The sequence below is a fragment of the Andrena cerasifolii genome, chromosome 6, assembly GCF_050908995.1.
Source record: "Andrena cerasifolii isolate SP2316 chromosome 6, iyAndCera1_principal, whole genome shotgun sequence".
Taxonomy (NCBI): Eukaryota; Metazoa; Arthropoda; class Insecta; order Hymenoptera; family Andrenidae; genus Andrena; species Andrena cerasifolii.
In genome coordinates this window covers 14,131,279-14,150,858 of record NC_135123.1, presented here as the reverse complement: position 1 = coordinate 14,150,858, position 19,580 = coordinate 14,131,279, and the positions used below count along the sequence as shown (strand labels likewise).

Sequence of the window (19,580 nt, the reverse complement as noted above, 5' to 3'; positions counted from 1 at the left end):
ATTTAAGATAATCATTGAATACCGAACGAAGTTCCATTCCCTTGTTTATTTTAATTAAAATCCTAGGGAATTGTGTAATAGTTAAAATATACCTTACACGCAATAATACCGCGATTTGAAATATTAGTAAAAAAAGACGCGTCTTTGCTAAAAAGGTTATTCTTCAATTAATAGTAAAATCTTCAATTATAAATAAAAGTTTATTAAAATGATCAAAAGTTAATGCGACTTGAAAATCAATTGTCTCTGAATTGTAACACGTTTAATTTAAACATTTTTTTAGACATAAATCTTTTAACGAATTACATAAATGATCTTTTCAAAACAATCCTTCACGATGAAAACATTGCGTGTGAAATGAAATCAAAGTACTGGAAATACTGTATAAATAGAACGAAATTATTTTAAGACGTGATTATTTCCCGCCAATGGAACAAAGTTGCGGCGTAATCTAGATGATGCTCGCGCAACTCGTACAGAACAGACCCGAGCCATTTTCCGGCATTCACGCACGTTCACGCGCATTCAGGTATCCGCAGCAATTCACAGCGGGTCGCAAAATCTCGCCGATTGACGTTTATATGCGTACGTGTAACTTTTCAAAGTGATTTTCAAAGAAACCTGATTAACACGTTAAAGTGTCAACAATGTTTGCAGCACGACGTGCTTTGCTGTCCAGTGCAATGTAAGTCTACTTTATCTTTCATTTAAGATCACTGTAAAGTTGATATTATATAATTTCTAACCTAACATCTGATCCTGTTCATTGTCATTATGAAACTCCTGACTTACACCGGCATTTATATTCCGTTTCGTTACATTCGCAATCATACAGAGAATTATATCTATGCTTTAATATATGATTATACTAAATGTCTTAAAAATTGAGGTCAACAGTAGTTCGATGCACCATTGATTTCTATCGTTAATTTAATATATAATTTGATTCGCGCAAACGTTTATATAAGTCGATCGCCCTTCAATGCAATATCTAATTTTGATTAGTCGAAGCTATAGTGGAAATGTATCAGTAACATTTCGCGATGCCTACTGTGTTCGTAAAATTTGAAAAAATTCGAAGTTTTGTTAAAGAGTACTAATTGTCAGAAACAATGTACCTGCGTTTTTTAATTTTTTAAATTACGAATATGGAAATACTAGCAAATATTATTTGACCTCTGACATGTAGATATATGATAGCTGAGCCCCCTTTTAATCTGATATTTGAATATCAATGTTATTCAGACTGAAATTCAAAAAAAAAAACACTATAATCGCACTCAGGATTCGCATATCGAAGAAATAAAAATATTTTTCGCTGTAAATATGATAGTAGGTGTTATCTACAAAAGTTCAAGAGAATATTATTTTTATTATATAAATCAGTACGAATTACAAGCCTATATCTCTGTACAATTTGTTTTATTACATTTTATGGCATGCAATATCATTATCATGAAGCAACAAGAAGAAGTTCAAATTATCAGCATGTTTTCAAAATGTTGATTATTCAATACAAAAAGAGATAGTAGGGCTTAATTAGTATTATCAAATTGTGACTGATAAACTTTTAAAAACTTATGTTGAGAATGTACAAAGTTCTAACATCCTCTTCCTTTTCTCTGCAGGAAAGATGGATTTACAAGGGCGAAGCACACACTTCCCGATTTGCCCTACGATTACAAGGCCCTGGAACCAATCATATGCGCTGAGATTATGCAGCTGCATCATTCTAAACATCATGCGACCTATGTGAACAATTTGAACGTCGCCGAGGAGAAGATGAAAGAGGCTGTGGCGAAAGGTGACGTTAACACGCAAATCGCGTTGGGTCCGGCGATCAAATTCAACGGTGGCGGCCATCTGAATCATTCGATCTTCTGGAGTAATCTCTCTCCGAGCGGTGATAAACCGGATGGTAAATATTTTGCCTGAAAACAAGCCAGTAGAAAATACTACTTTGGTTCGGAACATTAATTATGGAGTTTTTCTTGCAGCCGCTCTCCTTAAACAGATCGAGAAGGATTTTTGTAGCCTGGATGAGATGAAGAAACAGTTATCCGAAAGTACCGTTGCCATTCAGGGCTCCGGCTGGGGTTGGCTAGGGTACGATAAAAAATCGAAATCACTGAGACTGGCGACATGCGCTAATCAGGACCCGCTGCAAGCTACAACAGGGCTGATACCTCTGCTCGGCATCGATGTCTGGGAGCACGCTTACTATTTGCAATATAAGAACGTCCGACCCGATTATGTTAAAGCGATCTTCGATATTATTAACTGGAAAGATGTTAACGCTCGTTTCAAGAAAGCCTCTGGATGTTAGAGTGAATGGTCATGGATATGATAGCGAATGATAGCAACGTAAGCGATAACTATATACAGTACGAATCTTTTCCCGGTAAACTAAGTTCGTACTCTCTTCTTTGATTCACCTTAGAGAAGGCGTTTTCGATTTTGTACAGCCACGTTTCATACATATTGTAAACGTTATATGTAATAAGGAACAAATGCACAGTAAAATATGTCCAAGAGAATTTTATCGCTGTTCCTTTAAAGTGTGAACGAAGGAATCGGGCAGTTTTGCATTGCTTTTTACATTTTTAAGAAACTATATTTTACGCTTTTCACGGGAGTCCACCTTTATAATCTCCTTCTAATATTAACGCAACGAATTCACGGAAAGTGGGAACACGTGTCTAAAGGCCTGCTACAATAGCAATACAATTTCCCTGTGGACGAATTTGAATATTGCCGCGCTTGAGTCGAAGCGCGCAATTCGAATTATCATACACCGATAACCATTGCGCATCTGTTTTATATTTGCCACGATATAGGGAGGGCGCGATCAAATATTGCGCGAGCGCCCCGCAAGAACGGAACGGACATCAGCGCCATACGCTGGTTAGTGAGCTACACGAGCGAGCGCCGAGAAAGAAGAAAAAGACGCTTAACCCGCGGCTTCGATAATCGATCGGTTAGAGTCGCGTCACCTCGCGTCGCGACGCATACACGCCGTGTCTCGGGGAACGTCGCGGAACTAGAACCAGTATGGCCGAAGGACCTCAGCTGTTTTCACGTCACTGCCTACGTATCTGGTGAGTCAAAAGTAGTCTTGTCGCATTAACCGTTCACGCTAAATAGCACGTACGTTATTATCGCGCGCGAACATGCAAGTATCTCCGTAGCCGTTGTAGCTTCGCTCGTATATAATACGTCACCTATCGCGACAGCCACCGGGCGTGAAGTCTGCGTCACAAATTACTTATTCCCCTTTGTTGTAGTTATCTCCGATGCATATGCAGTTTCACACATTTTTTCTCTATATCTGAGCGTTCTGGTTTTCTGTTTCAATCATCGCTCGGTGTTTCGTTTGTGTCGTGGCTCTACTGTCAGCAGTTCGAGAACGTACCGAGCAGAAACTTCGTAACGATTTTACGAAACAATTGGGGCACGATTAAGTATTCTTTCGAACAAAGGGGGTGTCTTAATTCTTGCTCGCGTTTCAAAGTCTCGTTTCACGAATTCTGTCCAATAATTTTCGTGGATATTTATGTGTATTCCATCGTGGCAATTAGCCTGCATATTTCTATGTTTGTTAAAAAGTGTGCGTGGGAAGGTTTTCGTGTATACATGTTTCCTATCGCTTTGCGAGCATTTGTATGTGCATTGAGTATCGTAGAGTCGATAGATGCCACTTTATGTAAGAAATCGCGAGATTAGACGAGCGGGAGGCATGTCTGCGGCATATTTCGAATTATTCGGAACGTCTGCTATTACCAGAAGTGTTAATTACGATCGAAGGTGGCGCTTTCGCCCTAGTCAACACGCGTTGCAATCGACTCGTTTCTGCTGCAAGACTTTTTTTTCTCAGTAAAACGCGAAGCTACCTCGTGGTATACTTTTCCACGAACACGTATAGGTCGTGGATCGTTACAGGGGGGGGGGGGGGGTGAAAACTGTAACACGCTTCCCCGGGGAAGTTTTTTTCTTCAAATTAGAGTATACAGGTGCAACGTCGCGGAAGGTTGATGCTGAAAAGATCACGGGGTACGAATTAAACCTACCTCTACCGAGCTAAGTTAGATAGGGATGTGTTAATGAAGATAGACCGCGGTGCATCTAAATGAGGACGTAATGAAATGAACCAGGTATTAGAAAATTTAGGTTTCTTCTCTTCGAAAGCAGGGAAAGACTAGGCACCTACTAATCCAAGAAACAGACAAAATTCCATCAATCTAGAAGCGTAAAATCCAAGAAGTACATATTTAGAGTTTACAAAAGCACTTTTTACTGGGTCGTAAATTGTGGATGTTTTTCAATTTAACGTAGGAGGCAAGACGTTGCATTACGATTAGAAAAATGTTGTTTGTTCCTCTATTCGTCCAAATGCGATTTATTCTCGCGAACCAATAGGGGGATTATGGCACTGTAGCAGGGTCAGTGCTAAGTAGTCTGCTGATTAGTTCAGTGTCACATTCGCTACTTTGAATCCTGTGCAAGCATTTTTTCGCAACTCTCCGTTCCCTCCGTTGAATCTTAAATTAAAGCGTATAATTATGTACAAGGGATATTACTATCTCCGCAGGATGTTAATTAACTTATATTAACAAAGTTTTGCCTACATAATTAAAACTCGTATACGTGTACGTTGCGTGTACAAATACATTTCAACCATATGTAGTTAAAATGTTCAACGAAATTCGTCGTTGAAAGTCTGTTTCCATTCAAAATTTGGCTTCGACGCAATAATACGTAGAAGCACAATAATTTTAACTCTCCATAGCAACTTCTGCCAACTTTGCTGATATTACATTCAACCATGCATCTCTTCGAATAAAAATTTAAAACTCCACCGAATGGAGATGCTAAAAAGAAATCGGATTATCATTTTAAGCGTGAACAAAAAAAAAATGACAAAGCCTGGTAGAGGAAGTTACTATTCCTTTATGACGGGGAGCCGATGTCCGAGCCACGTTCCCGAAATGGGAGCTCATAAAATATGGGCGTACGTCATCGGGCACGTATAACTTGCCGTGCGAAATTACAGAGCAGTAACTCCACACGACGATCTCGAAACAACGGCAGAATATCGCACCGAATTCGTGGAAAAATTCTCAGCGACAATATCGACGCGTTTCGGCCAGCCGGTGAAGAGGTTACAGCGTCTCTCATCCCGATTACCGATCATCGAAAGGCGTGGTGCTGCGTCTCGATTCGCGATCGAGTAACAGAGGCCGGAATAAAGATACGTAGGTGCTCCATCGCCGACATCGTGGATATCTTTACTTATTGATTGCTCCGTAGAAATTGGCCGGCGCCGCCCGCGTCGCATCGGTCGATCGTGTCGGTCGGGCTGCAGGTTGACGTCACTCGTGGCTCCTACGCCTATTGATTTTCTCCCCTAGTCGCGGCGCGATTGGTCCATAAAACGGAGAAAGCGGGCATGCACGACCCTGGACCACGATGTCGATCGGCGCGCGCACCCGACACTACCGGCCACCATATTGCTTTCGACGAGTCATCTACCCACCGTGCGCTACCGGTTTCGATTCCCTGCCTCCGCTTTCGACGGTGAACTCCTGCCGTGCACGCAGCTTCGATCGATCGATTAGGCCTCTTCCAGGATATGCTTGGAAATTCGGATAATTCCATTGCGTTTCACATGGCCCGAGGTCGTTTCACGTGAACGTACGCTGATTGTATAATAATGGCAGGAATAACGGTAGGCGATGTCCCTCGGGAGACTTTTCGCTGCCACTTCTCGCTTCACGGTGGTAGTAAGCCTCGTCCACTGCTTCGTTTGGTACTGTATAATTAATTTTTGCGACAGAGAGAAGAGATGTACAAAGTGGAAAGGGAATCAGATGTTCGGTTAGATTGATCGTTCCCTATATAGGTTATCGATTGGCATTGATTGCTGCTTGTGCTGCACAGGCTTTTCTCTCAGCCTTCTTTGCTATTAATCACCGCTGCTTTCGATTGGATATTGTTGTATCGATAAGTTATTCTCTTCAATTATCTCCATTTATCATCTTCTCTTTGACTGTCACTCTAGTTATAAACGCTGGTTTATTTTCTGTGGAATTCAGATAGATGGAGTTTCTGGTCAATTAGCTGTTCCTTCTCCGGCGATCCGTGAAATGTTTGAAGACACACGAATTGGAAGAGGCGTTGAAACACGCGGTGCGCTTCCCTTTTCGTTCCCGAAGCTGTCGTGCCTGATTTTGTGCTCCAGGTCAAAGATATTCGCTGCTCGTTAAATTGTCGTCTGGCGGACTTTCCTATCGATCGAGTCCCGGGGAATTTTCATTTAATTGAGGCTTAACGGAATAATTTATATAACGTTCTTCTATAAATAGATAATTTCGACGGGACTTATAATATTCGTTAAAGAGACATATATTTTAGGTCGAGTATTCTACGAGTGATTGGCCGAAATTTTATAAACGGTACTTTTTCAATTAGAAGCAACTCTTGAGCGTTATATTACATTTCTGTTTCGTCGAGAAACCGTGGTAAAGTACTGTCGCGTTGGTGGACACATGCTTTACCCGGATCACTTAAAAGTGAAAGAAACGCTACGGCAGTGATTCCTTGAAAGCGAACCCTCGCCAGTGATAATCAGGCCTGATGTGTTTACGATCAATTTGTCATAATTACACCGGCGCTGCCCCCTCCCCGAGCAGAGGGGGGGGGGGCAAGGAATTATAGGGCAGGAAATTAGGGCAATTGCAGTGGAAAAAAATACTACGCTGCGGACATACTTTTTGTCTCTCGATATGGATATACATCAACGATTGCTATCTCGCAATCTAGGCCGATGTTTATGGAACGGAGTAATTAATTCGAACGGGTTCCCGCTGAGAAACGAGCCGTGGGAAAATATCGTGGACGGAAAGAAAGAAAATAATTTAACCCTTAACTGGTATACTGTTTTTGGCAAACGTGGCTGGTATACTGGGGTCGTGGCAGACCCCAAATAAAAAAGGACATAGAAATTTGTAAAGTCGACACTAGAGCAACCACTATGAATATTTTGTTCTTAGGTAATGTGTAAAATAATAGAGACCTAGAAAGTTAAACTATTATTATAAAATTAATTAGAAAAACAGTTTACAAGCTTAGACAAGCAAACATTTTGCAGCGAACTTTGCGTGCCTGGGGTCACGAGCGACCCCAGGATACCAGTTAAGGGTTAAGACGGAATTTTCACGCAAGTCTGAGATCGCAGTCATCAGCATCACGCGGATTCGATTTCTCGGATATCTCGCGTTATAATTCATTCGAGTACCTAGTACTTCCATTCTATCTGGATCGATCGAATTTGAAGCGATACAAATTTGGCTCATGCTTCCTCCTTTTAAATAAGAGCTACACTTTTCCTTTTCAATATCTCCGTGGCTCTCGGTTCCAAGTAGGCAGCACCTCGCAGTGTCATTAAAGTCCATCGAAAGAATGGAGACTAGAAATGCTTCAGGGGAATAGGGGATGGAATCCATCAAATATCACGAATGGAACAAACATCGCGATTTTTCGCGCAGTACCGAATGCGGAGTGCCGCGTTGAACGATATCGTTTCGACGTTAACTAGAACGAGTACTGCTGATAAACGAGGAGCGAAAAGAAAACAGGGAGAATTAAGGGGTTATGCCTACCTGCAAGGTCTGAAAACGCAAGTATATTCGGGATTTTTTTTCTTCAATTTGAAGACTTTTTTTTTAAATTAACGGTGGTATATTCGAAAGTATATATTTTAAAGTTCTTGTAGTTTTTTTTGCAATGCGATAACTAAATAAATAATGGAATTATAAGCGATCTCCCGACAGCGCTTTTTTTATTACGGTGATCACTATAGCTACGACCTGCTTCATCAGAAATAAAAAATTCGACCAAATTTAGTCAGTATATTAGATTAGCTTGTCCTTAATCGTGGGTCTTTCGTTTCCGTTGGGTAGTTGTTATTTTACAGATGGAAAATTATGAAACATGAGCGCGATTCTGTGGTGAAAATCGATACTTTTGGTATGAGAAGTTGCCATTTTGTAGCAAATTAATATCTTGGGATATTAAACGATTAAGGACAAGATTATCCAATATACTAACTAAATTCCCGCGAATTTTTTATTTCAGATGAACCAGGTAAGAATTAGAATGTTCACCGCCAAACTACTGACAAAAAAAATCGCTGCCGAGAGATCGCTAATTTTTTTTTTTATTTGTGTATATTTTCCATCGCAAAAATTACCACAAGTAGTTTAACATGTACACTTTCGAATACATGAAGGTTTATTTAAAAAAAAAGTCTTCGAGTGTCTGAAAAAAAATCCCGAAAATACTTGTGTTTTCAGACCTTGCAGGTAGGCATAACCCCTTAAGCAAATAACGCGAGAGACAGTTGTCAGGAGAACGTATCTGGCTCGCCAATCGAATGCAATCTTCGACGAATACGAAATCCAATTTATTATCAGCAGAAACGCCTCTTATCGGTCATCTTGCGTGAAAACAGAGGCGCCTCCGCGCCCACGAACTACGTCGCTGGACACTGTTCTTCTAGAGATTGTTCCCAAGGTTGAAACATACGTACAATACGGTGCCACGCGTTATTGAAGCACCCTTCCATACGTCAGACCTACGTTTTATGAAAGCGTGGGTTTAGGGTGTTAACGACACTTACGCATTCTGACGTCATCGGTGCGCGTCACCCTCTTCTCGGAAACTTTCCTATGGTGTATGCACGTACAGACACACACAGGCATGTAGGGTGTGAAATGAATTTTAGAGAAATTTACTACTATTAAACTAGACCCACTAGCCGCCATAAGAATTCTCTATAAATTCTCTAAGAAAAAGGGATTTTGTTGAAACTCTGTAATTGGAAGTAACGGATTCTGTTTGGCACCCTCGCGGCAATCTGTTGTATAAACAGATATTAGATAGGTTTACTAATAGGGGGTGGGTGCGCGACCTTCGTTCCTCCCCCCAACCCTTCTATCTCCTTCGTTCTTAGGGATTGATTTTTATGTAACAAACGATCGGATAGAAATCTGCCAGCAACTCGAACGGATAAATACGTATCGAGCAGGTATTGTGTTTCAATGTAATTCATCTCCTTGGGAAGTCTGCTGATGGGATAGGGGCGGCCAATTCATGGGTACTTTCTGTACAGACATTTCATTCCTGGACTCTGTAATATGATCGATGCGATTCGATATATTTTGGGTTCAGATTGAATGGACATCGTGGGACCACCGAATCCCAATTGCCTGATAGATAATTTAGTACGCGGAGGGCAAGGGGAAGAAACAAGGAATGTCGCGAAACAGCTTTGCCGAGAAAATTAAGTTTTAATAATTTAGTTCATCAGTAAAGAAGCAGCGTTCAATTTCTTATATAGTTTTCTACTTAAATAATTTCTTCTTTTACCTCGACGACAGAAGCTTTCAGCTTATACTTGCAAGGAAAGATCACGAAAAATTCTGAAACCTTGCGAATATGTGGGGGGATTCCTCCTGATTACAACGCGATTTTTATTCGCTGCCCAAATTCACTCGAGGTGGGTGAAATTAACCCCTGAAAATTCAGCTGCTTCCCGATTTTCTGTTATAACTCGCGAACTGTAAGAGATGGGGAAAAAGTTTCAAGACAAAAGTTACTTCTTTTAATTAGATCTGTCATTTGGTAAAGAAATTATTTTATAGTTCGCGAGTTATAACAGAAGATCGGAAAATAACCGGATTTTTCAGGGGTCAATTAGGGGCCCCTTAGAGTGAATTTTTAGCATCAAACAAAAATTGCGTTGTAATCAGGAGGAAATTCCCTGCATATTCACAAAGTTTCAGAATTTTTCGAATTTTCAGGTTCGGGGTGTTCCCTTGTTAGGCAAGGAGTGGGGACATTTCGTATTTTGTTTCTGTGCAAAGTGAACATTTCCCGTTTTTAACCAGTAGGGTAGATGCACCATTTGTGGCAATTTTAAGGTAAGGTGAATTTCCCAATTTCTGCTCATTTAAGAGGTAACTCGTCATAAAGAAGGTGTAAAAAATTTCTTTGTGATGAAAATTTGCAGCTTAATTGATTAATTCTTTAATAATAAACCAACCAATTCAAAAACTATTTAAGAAAAATATTTCAAGATGTTTAACTATTAGTAATTTGTAATTAAATATATAATGCTCTAAGTGTCCGTATTTCTGCTGATTTAAGAGGTAACTCGTCATAAAGAAGGTGTACAAAATTTCTTTGTGATGAAAATTTGCAGCTTAATTGATTAATTCTTTAATAATAAATCAACCAATTCAAAAACTATTTAAGAAAAATATTTCAAGATGTTTAACTATTAGTAATTTGTAATTAAATATATAATCCTCCAAATGTCCGTATTTCTGCTGATTTAAGAGGTACCTCGTCATAAAGAAGGTGTATAAAATTTGTTTGTGATGAAAATTTGCAGCTTAATTGATTAATTCTTTAATAATAAATCAACCAATTCAAAAACTATATAAGAAAAATATTTCAAGATGTTTAACTATTAGTAATTTGTAATTAAATATATAATCCTTCAAATGTCCGTATTTCTGCTCATAAAAAATAGCGATATAATAATAAGAAAAATACGAAATGAGCAGAAATGGGGACATGAGCAGAAATTGGGACATTCCCCTTATTGTACTAATTTTTTCGGTCACTTCTTAAAATATACAATATTTCCCCGTGCAAGCAATAAATGTAACCTTATATTTCTGGCGGTACACTAAACAAAATATTTATGATACGAAATTCTCCACGTAATAATGATCTGCAAGCAGTTTAAAAATAAGATAATCATGCACATGGCCAAAAACAGTGCACCCCACCTACCTATACCAAATATTTAACTTTATCTTACGGGGCTATTTGAACTTGACCACCTTTTGCGACTCAGCAGTTCTGTGGCCCCACTTGCCACCCCTAAGAAAATATCCTATAAACCGCAAAGTGACGAAAAATGGACATTCCTCGTTTCCCCCATTACCCTTCACATATTAACCCCAAGGATTACTGTTTTTATTTAGGCTCTACTGTATTTTAATTCTTCTATTTTCCCCGACCAGAAGCGTTCCATCGAGGCGCGTGAAAGAAAGAGAAAAAATTTACACTCAAATACGTGTTTCGAATATGCAGGCGAATTATTTCTAGAGCACGTGCAGCGGCGACGACAAAAATTCGATTCGCGTTTCCCTGCGACGTTTTACGCTCGGGGTACGATTATCTGGATACTTTTTACGGCCAGACCACTCGATAAACCGGGGGAATAAAAAATTCCCGCTAGGACGTCGAGGACGTTCTCGGGAAAATGGCCCACGGCGTTTACCCGGCGTCGCTCGCTGCAAAGATCTGCCTTTTGCAGTTTGATTGAATTCACCGATAATATCAGCGGCTTTATCCCAAAAAGCTCGCGAGACACGTAGGTGGCAGCCCTCGGAGGTCGCGGAAATGTCGAGTGATCGATGGTTGCTCGAGAAAAACAGCCTGCGACTTGGAGCTCCGCTTGAATCAAGTAGCGCTGGTCAACGATTCGCCCGACCATTAAGTCCCGCTCCAGGTTTATTTGATCAGCCCGTCGCAACGGCCACGCAGTTGACTCGCGTTTAACGGCGAAAGGAAGTCGGCGAAGCCTGGTTTAATGATTCCCATAAAACGATTACGGCTGCTCAATCGGACGTTGCGCGAAATCGATCGAATCCTCCCTCTTACGACAGTGCTAGCTAATTCGAACACGACCGGGCGACGAATATCGCTGATTCGCGATTGATACGGTTGTGGTGTCAACGGAGCACGAGTCTGAATTTATAAATCGCCTTGCGGCGCCACGGTGCCGTTTTACGTAATTGCGTCTCGGATCGCAGCGGGTTGCACGCCTACGAAAAGGGCGAAAGCCCGAGTGCTTCGCCACCGGGCGAAAGCAGGATAAGCGCGGAGAAATCGAAGGGATCCCGATCGATACGTAGCGTTACTTGTGCGAAATCCTGGAAGGGAACTCATTTATAAAATGGTCAAGTACACCACAAATGTGGCTCGAAATAGATTTCTAATCGATAGCTATAATTGGGATTATTACGTAGCTGCCTTTTCTTGTTATACTTGCTTACAGCTTCTAATAAACAATTACTGGTATGAAAGAAGGGAACGAATTATTTATAGGTGTATATCCCCAGGGCAATAGACAAAAGACATTTACCTAACATGGATTCATAAAGGAACATTAAATTCGGTATACTTGCAATCCTTCATAAAAGCGGACAGAAACCGTAATCTACTAACTCGAGCTTACAGATTTAAAAGAATCGCAGGAGGCAAAATGCCTGCGAACAAATTGGTCAAAAGTATTAATCTAATTACGCCTGATTTAGGACGCTTGAATTTTAAAATCAAATCTACTTAAATCCCACGATTTTAAATTAAATGTCGATTTAAACTGTTCGAAATATATATATATATATACAAAAGAAAAAGAAATTGGAATTCACCCGGAGACGCGAGTAGTAAAATCATCCGCGGGGATGAATTCGAATTAGACGGGGTCGAGTTCGAGGAACATCCGGTCTGTGCGATGTGTGTGCACGGTAGTAATTACCAGGTGACCGCCAGATGGCGCCTGCGCGTTAACTCGGCCATCGGCTAATGGACGGCGCAAACGGGGATATGCGCGCAGGCGCCTCGGCTCTCCCGGTCGTTTGCAGTCACTCGACAACCGACCGCGGCACGGACGTGTCGCAGTGAGCCGCGTCTTCTCTCTCCGGGCAGGGTGGTTCGCGCCTATCGTGTGCATATGTGTGTGTGAGAGAGGTGTGCGCGCGCGTACACGCTCGGCCGTGAGCGATACGTGGGAACACGGATGCACTATAATGCCCGCGTACGTGTCCCTTAAGAGATTCGGGAATCGTCGAGGAATCGCAAGTGCGACGACATAGCGACGCCCGCCGAGTGGTTGTTTCTTGCAACTGCAACGCTGACGCGCCAAGTGTCGCGTCCGCCATCGACCACTGTCACCGTTCTTCCGTGCCACTCGTGAAACCCGAGACCAGCTCGAGTCCGAGCCGAAGGTAAGACTGCAACAATGCTTCTCCCGTTCCAGCGCCGCGGATCGATAGCGAAACGCAACGTACAGGTACGGTTATGTGCTTCTTTCTTACGTTCGCCTCGGAGTGCTCGTTACACGTACACCGCGAGAGCCCCCCTGTCGGTATCGATTACGCGGTGTCAGCGGTGTTTTCGCGTCTGCGACGACGGGGATACGTTCGTTGGATGCACAGGCCAGTCGCTCGTTGTTGACTGTCTCCGAGACGTTTTAACGGGCGACATTTTGTGCGCTACGCGCGCGTTCAGAGACGAGGCGATGCGGCAGTTTTTCTGGGGAATCGTCGTCGCGGGAATAGAACGGGCATGCATCTGGACTGAAAGGTATGGATCGCTGTGAGTCATCGGTTCCTTTCGAGATGTTGGCGTCGAGGGGCAGCAGAGGAGCGTGTTCATACATGAATCCGGATGTCGAAGGGCGGGGAACGACGTTAATCCAATTGGAACACACGCCGCCACGTCGATCCAGCTCGGATCGATCCCAGATGATCGAGTTAGAGGTGATCCGAGCGTCGGCTAAACGGTGATACGGAATTTCGTTGACCGGAGTCGCCGTGAAAGTCGTACTCCCCCGTTATCGATTGCGCGGCGGCGATGTTTTCACGTTCATCCCCGTACACGCGCAGCGGTGAATGTTTTTGTAAAATTGCAACGTTCCGTTGCCCCAGCGCTGCTTCGAAATTGTATGCACAGCATCGGTCGGGAGAGAGTTCCTGCCGCGAACGATAACGAAAATCGGCACGGTTCCATTGGATGGAATCATATGTTTGAATTTATATCGCATACACTTGAAGGTCGCCACAGAATAGGCTACCGTTGCCAACATAATATTTGAAGCCGTTCAGGTTAAGTATGCAGGCGTTGCAAAATCTGAGCTTTAGATTCTCTTCTGATTAACCACTGTATTTACATAGATCACTGTCAAGCTTCTTCTCGGAACTGTAGCATCTTCGTGGAACCAGGAGAGGAGACTTTTTATGTGATAATGCACCGAGGATTAATTCGTGGATCGATTTCACTGGAATCGATATTTCCTGGTAATTATGCGAGGCATACGGGGACATAGTAGCTCGATTGTACCGAAGCGAAATGTTCAGAGCGATGCACGTCCCTGCATCGCGTATTCTCGATGCGTCCGCCCTATATACAACAGATAACGATTTTCTCTTTTAAAGTGGGCGTTGAAGGATTCGAGAAATCACCAGCTCGGGCGAATATTGTTTGAGAAGACATCGTCGTTGATTTAGACTTGCGTGCGTAGTTCGTCTTGTGCGATGTGGAAATATTTAGCAGTAGCCATTTTTTTTTAAAGAAGAAAGAGGGGGGACTTAAGAAGTCTGGGTTACTCTGTGGATGGAGCGGTGCGAAGATGTGTGTAGTTTAGTTAGCGCGAGGGGACATGAATAGGTGGCCCTTAAAAATTCAGGACTCTAAATTTAAGTTAAAAGTATATTTAAATTACTACGTTCGGGTAGTAACGATGTTCTATGAGATACAGGCGCGGTCGATAGGAACAACGTGATCGCGTAACTGTCTGGTACATAATTACAGCGATTTCAATCGTGGCTCGTTAATGTAAGTAGATTAGCAGCGTACTCGCGCGGACTCTCCAAGTGATTCGTGTCAGTGCGTAGTCAGACGGCATGCCAGTTGCGGTCCGTGACTCTTATTGTTAGCTGGGACTATCGATTGCACCGATAGCAATGATACCGTCATTCCCGTGCCAAGGATACACGCATCGACTATCAGCTATTATTTCTCCCCGCTCAATTACCGTATTTACGCTTGATAAACAGTGTTCGTAACCCCCCATCTGCGCCTACAAACAACATTCTCTTGCTCTACTTTCTGGTGAGAATCTAAGCTCCAGAGCACAGCTCTTCTCTCCTTAGAGGAACGTGTGTTAGAATAAATTTAGAATTTTAAATTTAATATTCTCGCGGTCGTGAGAAACCACTGTTCACGTCAAGATGAAATCTTGTTTTTTTCTATTATTCTGTGGAGTTGTAATTAATATTTGTTGGTACCCAACTCGTCGGAGCTCCTTTCGAATCACCTTCCCTTCTCGCTTCACAGAAACAGCACAGATTACCGAAACCCTATAATTTATATTACATAAGATCGTTAGAAGGGTGTAAATAGAGACTACCACACCCCAAAACCAGGAGACAAAGTGTACTCATTCCTAAATCAGGGCTACATTATTCAAGGGTGCAATTGGAGCTAAACAGAGTTATATTTGCAGAGTTATAATAATTAATTTGCTCCAACCTGTAGCCCGTGTTTAATTATTTCTGGCATTGCCACCTTCTGAAACGGTATTTCAAAGACCACAGTTTTTTTTATAGTGGCGAGCAGAAGTTTATGGGGAGTTTAGGGGGCCAAGTTGCAAAAGACTGTCTTCATTACGCGCGTTTGAAAGAGCTCCAGTTGAATCCAGGTAATTACGAGGGACGAGTGTTTTAAAAGTTGACGAAGGCAGCGCAAATATATACCTTTTGATTTGATGCCTGCCTCCCTTCGATATTCAAACGGTGAAAATAGGGTCGAGAGGTAATAATTACTGTCGGTGGTGCCATGTTGTATCGAGTCCTCCTCGAAGGAATATTCAATTACAGAGGAGACAGTATTGTTAGAATCAGCTTCCAGAGCTTCCCTCCTCTGAATGGAACTTATCGATCCTTCGACAGTGATTCAACGACTTGCTCCGCCTGCGACAGTGCTTTTCAGGAAGGTTTACTCGCAACAGTACTCTGAAACGAATCTAAGAACCCGAAGATATTCCTCGACAGGATATTGCAGGCCGTTAACTCCTTGCTAGCTATTACAGTATAATTAATTATAATAATAGATGGATAAAGGTACGACATCCTCGCAAACTTTCAAAATTATCTGCTATTTATGTTCGAACTTAATTGCCGCGCGATAAAGAGCATGCTCGGTAATCGCGCGCGTTTTCAAGGATAAACGTTACACAACCCTTTCGCGGAAAGTCGAACGGGCGAAGGGATTTCACAGCCGCGTAGGTTGTAACGATCTCGAGAACTAATTTTACAGCCGATACGTGCCGTTCCCTGTGGCTGAATGTGTAGAGAGGAGCGCGAGAGAGGACGCCGATGGGCTTGCAGTGGAACAAGTCAGCCATTGATCAGACAGTCTATAGGACGAATACTTGATGCGTACGATATCTAAAAATATTTCTTCGCCCGGCGATCGAATTCCTTCGGACGTATTTCCACTATTATCTGACTGGATCAGCGCAATTATTTATGGAAGTTATTTATTAAACGACGAAAGCTAAGAGTTCGCGATATAGCGCCGCAGTAATGATCTAGGGTTGAAGATAACCGCTGAAACGGTGCAGTTGTTGGGAAAAATTTGGTCACTAGGATAATCATTTCTATTTTCTTTCAACCACGGAAATGTATATACAATGTTGTACTATATTAATGATTTTTTGAATTTGAATTTTTTTATTAACATCCTTAAAGTGTTTTCACGAAACTTATAAATCCACCTTCTGTCTATTATTAACTAGCTTTACTACTCGGTTATGAAATTTAGATTCTGATTTTATAAAATAAAATTATTTATTTATTTATTTTTTTTAGAAAATAGTCATATTAGTCTGGATTAGCTAGGTATAATGAGCTAGGACATATTTCGTGACCCCAGAGTTTACTGTTCGAAAGTTTTTAAGCGACAGACAAACACACAAACACTTTCTGCTTTGTATATTAAGATTAATCGTCATATTATTGAAAGTCTGATGAAGTTTTCAACAGAAAGGAGTAGAGCCTGGAATTGACGCGACACATCTCCAGTAGTAGAGATCAATATGCAGCTGGCATCACGATCTTACAAGGGAACTTTTGCCGAGACTGCGGATTTGCAGAATTGTGAGAAATATTTGGCACGTATCTTTCCTTATCGGTAATCGACCATGCTGAAGGGGTGAAAACAGCCCCCAAAGTTGGGGGTTGAAAACATATTTTCTGGAATATCTCGAGAACTATTTAGGCGTGGGAGAAATTTTTATTTTTGAAGTGTGAGTAAAATTTTCGATGGAACCGTGTCTCGTGAACGGGCGTGCTCCCCATGACTCATTCCACATCGAGGAGACGCAAAAGTTAATCGTATTCACGGGGACACGGCGATCCGTATGCTCCTTTTGTTCGCGCGTCGATTCGACGGGTGTTTATTGGCCCGCCCATCGATTGTTCCGCGAGTGGACGGATAATTATTCTCACCCCGATCGACGAACCTTTTGTCGGCGTGCATATCGATCTTATACGCCGGTTCCATGCACCAGTTACTCCCATTGGCCGAGTAATTGACGGCGCCACGGAACTCACCGAGATTCGATCATCCCCTGGCGAAATACACCGTGAAATTCTATGGAACCTGTTACGGGAACTTTATTAATCTCCAGGATGTTAGGCCAATATCTCAGGGGATCATAAACGAAGGGGGTTCTTCTAGTTTCTGGTTCTCACAAGGGAAGATTACGAACCCGAAAATTCAAAAAATTCTGAAACTTTGTGAATATGTAGGGGATTTCCTCCTGGTTACAACACGATTTTTGTTTGCTGCCGAAATTCACTCGGAGGGGGTGAAATTAGCCCCTGAAAATTCGGCTATTTTCCGATTTTCTGTTATAACTCGGGAACTGTAAGAGATAGAAAAAAAGTTTCAAGACAAATTAATTAAATTATTTTACACTTCATGAGTTATAACACAAGATTGGAAAATAACCGGATTTTCAGGGGTCAATTAGGGGCCCCTTAGAGTGAATTTTTGAAGCAAACAAAAATTGCGTTGTAATCAGGAGGAAATTCCCTACATATTCACAGTTTCAGAATTTTTTGAATTTTCGGATTTGGGATGTTCCCTTGTCAGTCAGTAAAACTACTTCCACCTTACACATTGTCACTGTTCTTTAAAAAATAGGTTGCACATTTATTTCTACACTAGCTTTGCTAGCTTTCACCATTTGGATTTAACATAAAATTATTTAATTTTTAAACCTCCAATTAAGTCTTAATATAATTTACATAAAAATATTTGCCTAATCTTTACTTTTCAATTAAATTTAACATAAAATTATTTGATTTAATTTTTTATTTTTCGGGGTGAAAGTAATCACATTCATCTGGATCAGCCATTCCGTACACAAATTTTTATTTCAAACAATTTTTTCCCCATCTCTGCCTCAGAGTTTACCTTCCGGAAGTTTATAGGCGACAGAGAAACGCACAAAAATATAAGCTTTCTGCTTTACTTACCTATATATTAAGATGTCCCCATTGTCTGTAGTCGAAGAATGACCCTACACCCCAAGGAATGTATCCGAGTGCATACATAATAATTGGTGCATCGTTAGTCGTTTTGTTGGGGAATTGCGACGAAGATGCTGCACGATTCTTCTTCGCGAGACACATAACGGTGGAACGGCTTCGCCGGATGAAATTGTTGCGGGATTATACGATTGTTGAAATTAATCCCGAGGGATGTGCGACTGAATGTAGGGAGGAGACGTGGACCGCGTCGCCCTGTGTTGCCTGCTACCGTTAACGATGCCATTTCCCTCTGATTGCTTGCAGAGAAACGAGGTAAAAGTCTATCGCCAGCACCGCCGCCGTCGTGACCTGACGTTGAATTAAAAACAGAGGGAAGATGTCGTCGGTAAAGGTGGCGGTGAGGGTACGGCCCTTCAACAATCGGGAGATCTCCCGCGAGGCGCAATGCATTATCGAAATGACCGGCAACACCACTTGTAAGTATAATTAATTCTGCCCGTTGTCACCCTTTCACGAATGTTCACTTGAGCATCTCCTTCTTTCCTCCTTTCATTTTTCTTTTATTCGCCCCTCGTGGCTTGTGCCCGACTCGTGTTTTAATTAAAACCGGACCACCCCCGAACGAGAATTAAATTCCACCTTCTGCTTCCACCCGCGAGATGGTTTAAGTTCCTAGAATTTGGGAATCAATTTTAAACGAGCAACTTGGGGGTTTGTGATTCGAATTACCGTCAAGGAACTACGTTCCTGATCAGTTTAGTATATAAATACCAGATAATAAGTTTATCGCGATAAGAATTTATTTAAAAAAAAATACTAAATAATTATTAAGTAGTTTGAAGTTTATACGTAAAATTTGTTAGCTCGTAGTGAAACGCGTTTTGATAAAAAGAATATTTAAGTAGCTGGAAATAAATTAGTCTAGGAGGGTGGTACCGCTCTTGATTTCTCCGATTACTGATTCCTGTGTTTGCGTGTTGCAGCGATAATGAACCCGAAAGCACCACCGGGCACCAAAGACGCAGTGAAGAGCTTCAACTACGATTATTCCTATTTTTCCATGGACGTGAGTAGCAACGGTTAAATGGATTTCTTTCGTACGCCAGGGCAATTAAAAGAAGTCGAATCGCGCGCGTGTGCCGCTCGAAGATGGAGTACAGA

General features: G+C 41.8%; 2 protein-coding genes across 18 annotated transcripts in view; both read left to right on the top strand.

Moving 5' to 3' along the window:
- Nucleotides 1-503: 503 nt before the first annotated feature.
- Sod2 (superoxide dismutase 2) lies at nucleotides 504-2,537 on the top strand. The gene is made up of 3 exons (XM_076815838.1): nucleotides 504-685; nucleotides 1,629-1,918; nucleotides 1,998-2,537. Exons 1-3 carry the CDS (start codon nucleotides 648-650, stop codon nucleotides 2,324-2,326), a joined length of 657 nt encoding a protein of 218 aa, XP_076671953.1. The 5' UTR covers nucleotides 504-647; the 3' UTR covers nucleotides 2,327-2,537.
- Nucleotides 2,538-2,709: 172 nt separating this feature from the next.
- Unc-104 (kinesin family member unc-104) overlaps nucleotides 2,710-19,580 on the top strand; it is a 35,319-nt gene continuing 18,448 nt past the window's right edge. For 16 of the 17 annotated variants that reach the window (XM_076815782.1, XM_076815783.1, XM_076815773.1 and 13 more), the window contains exons 1-3: nucleotides 2,710-3,098; nucleotides 18,723-18,895; nucleotides 19,403-19,485. In XM_076815782.1, the coding sequence (XP_076671897.1) occupies nucleotides 18,796-18,895; nucleotides 19,403-19,485 (183 nt within the window). In that variant the 5' untranslated portion in view covers nucleotides 2,710-3,098; nucleotides 18,723-18,795. Of the gene's footprint in view, nucleotides 3,099-12,723; nucleotides 13,086-18,722; nucleotides 18,896-19,402; nucleotides 19,486-19,580 lie in introns of those variants that run through there. The other variant, XM_076815766.1, reaches the window with a different exon arrangement.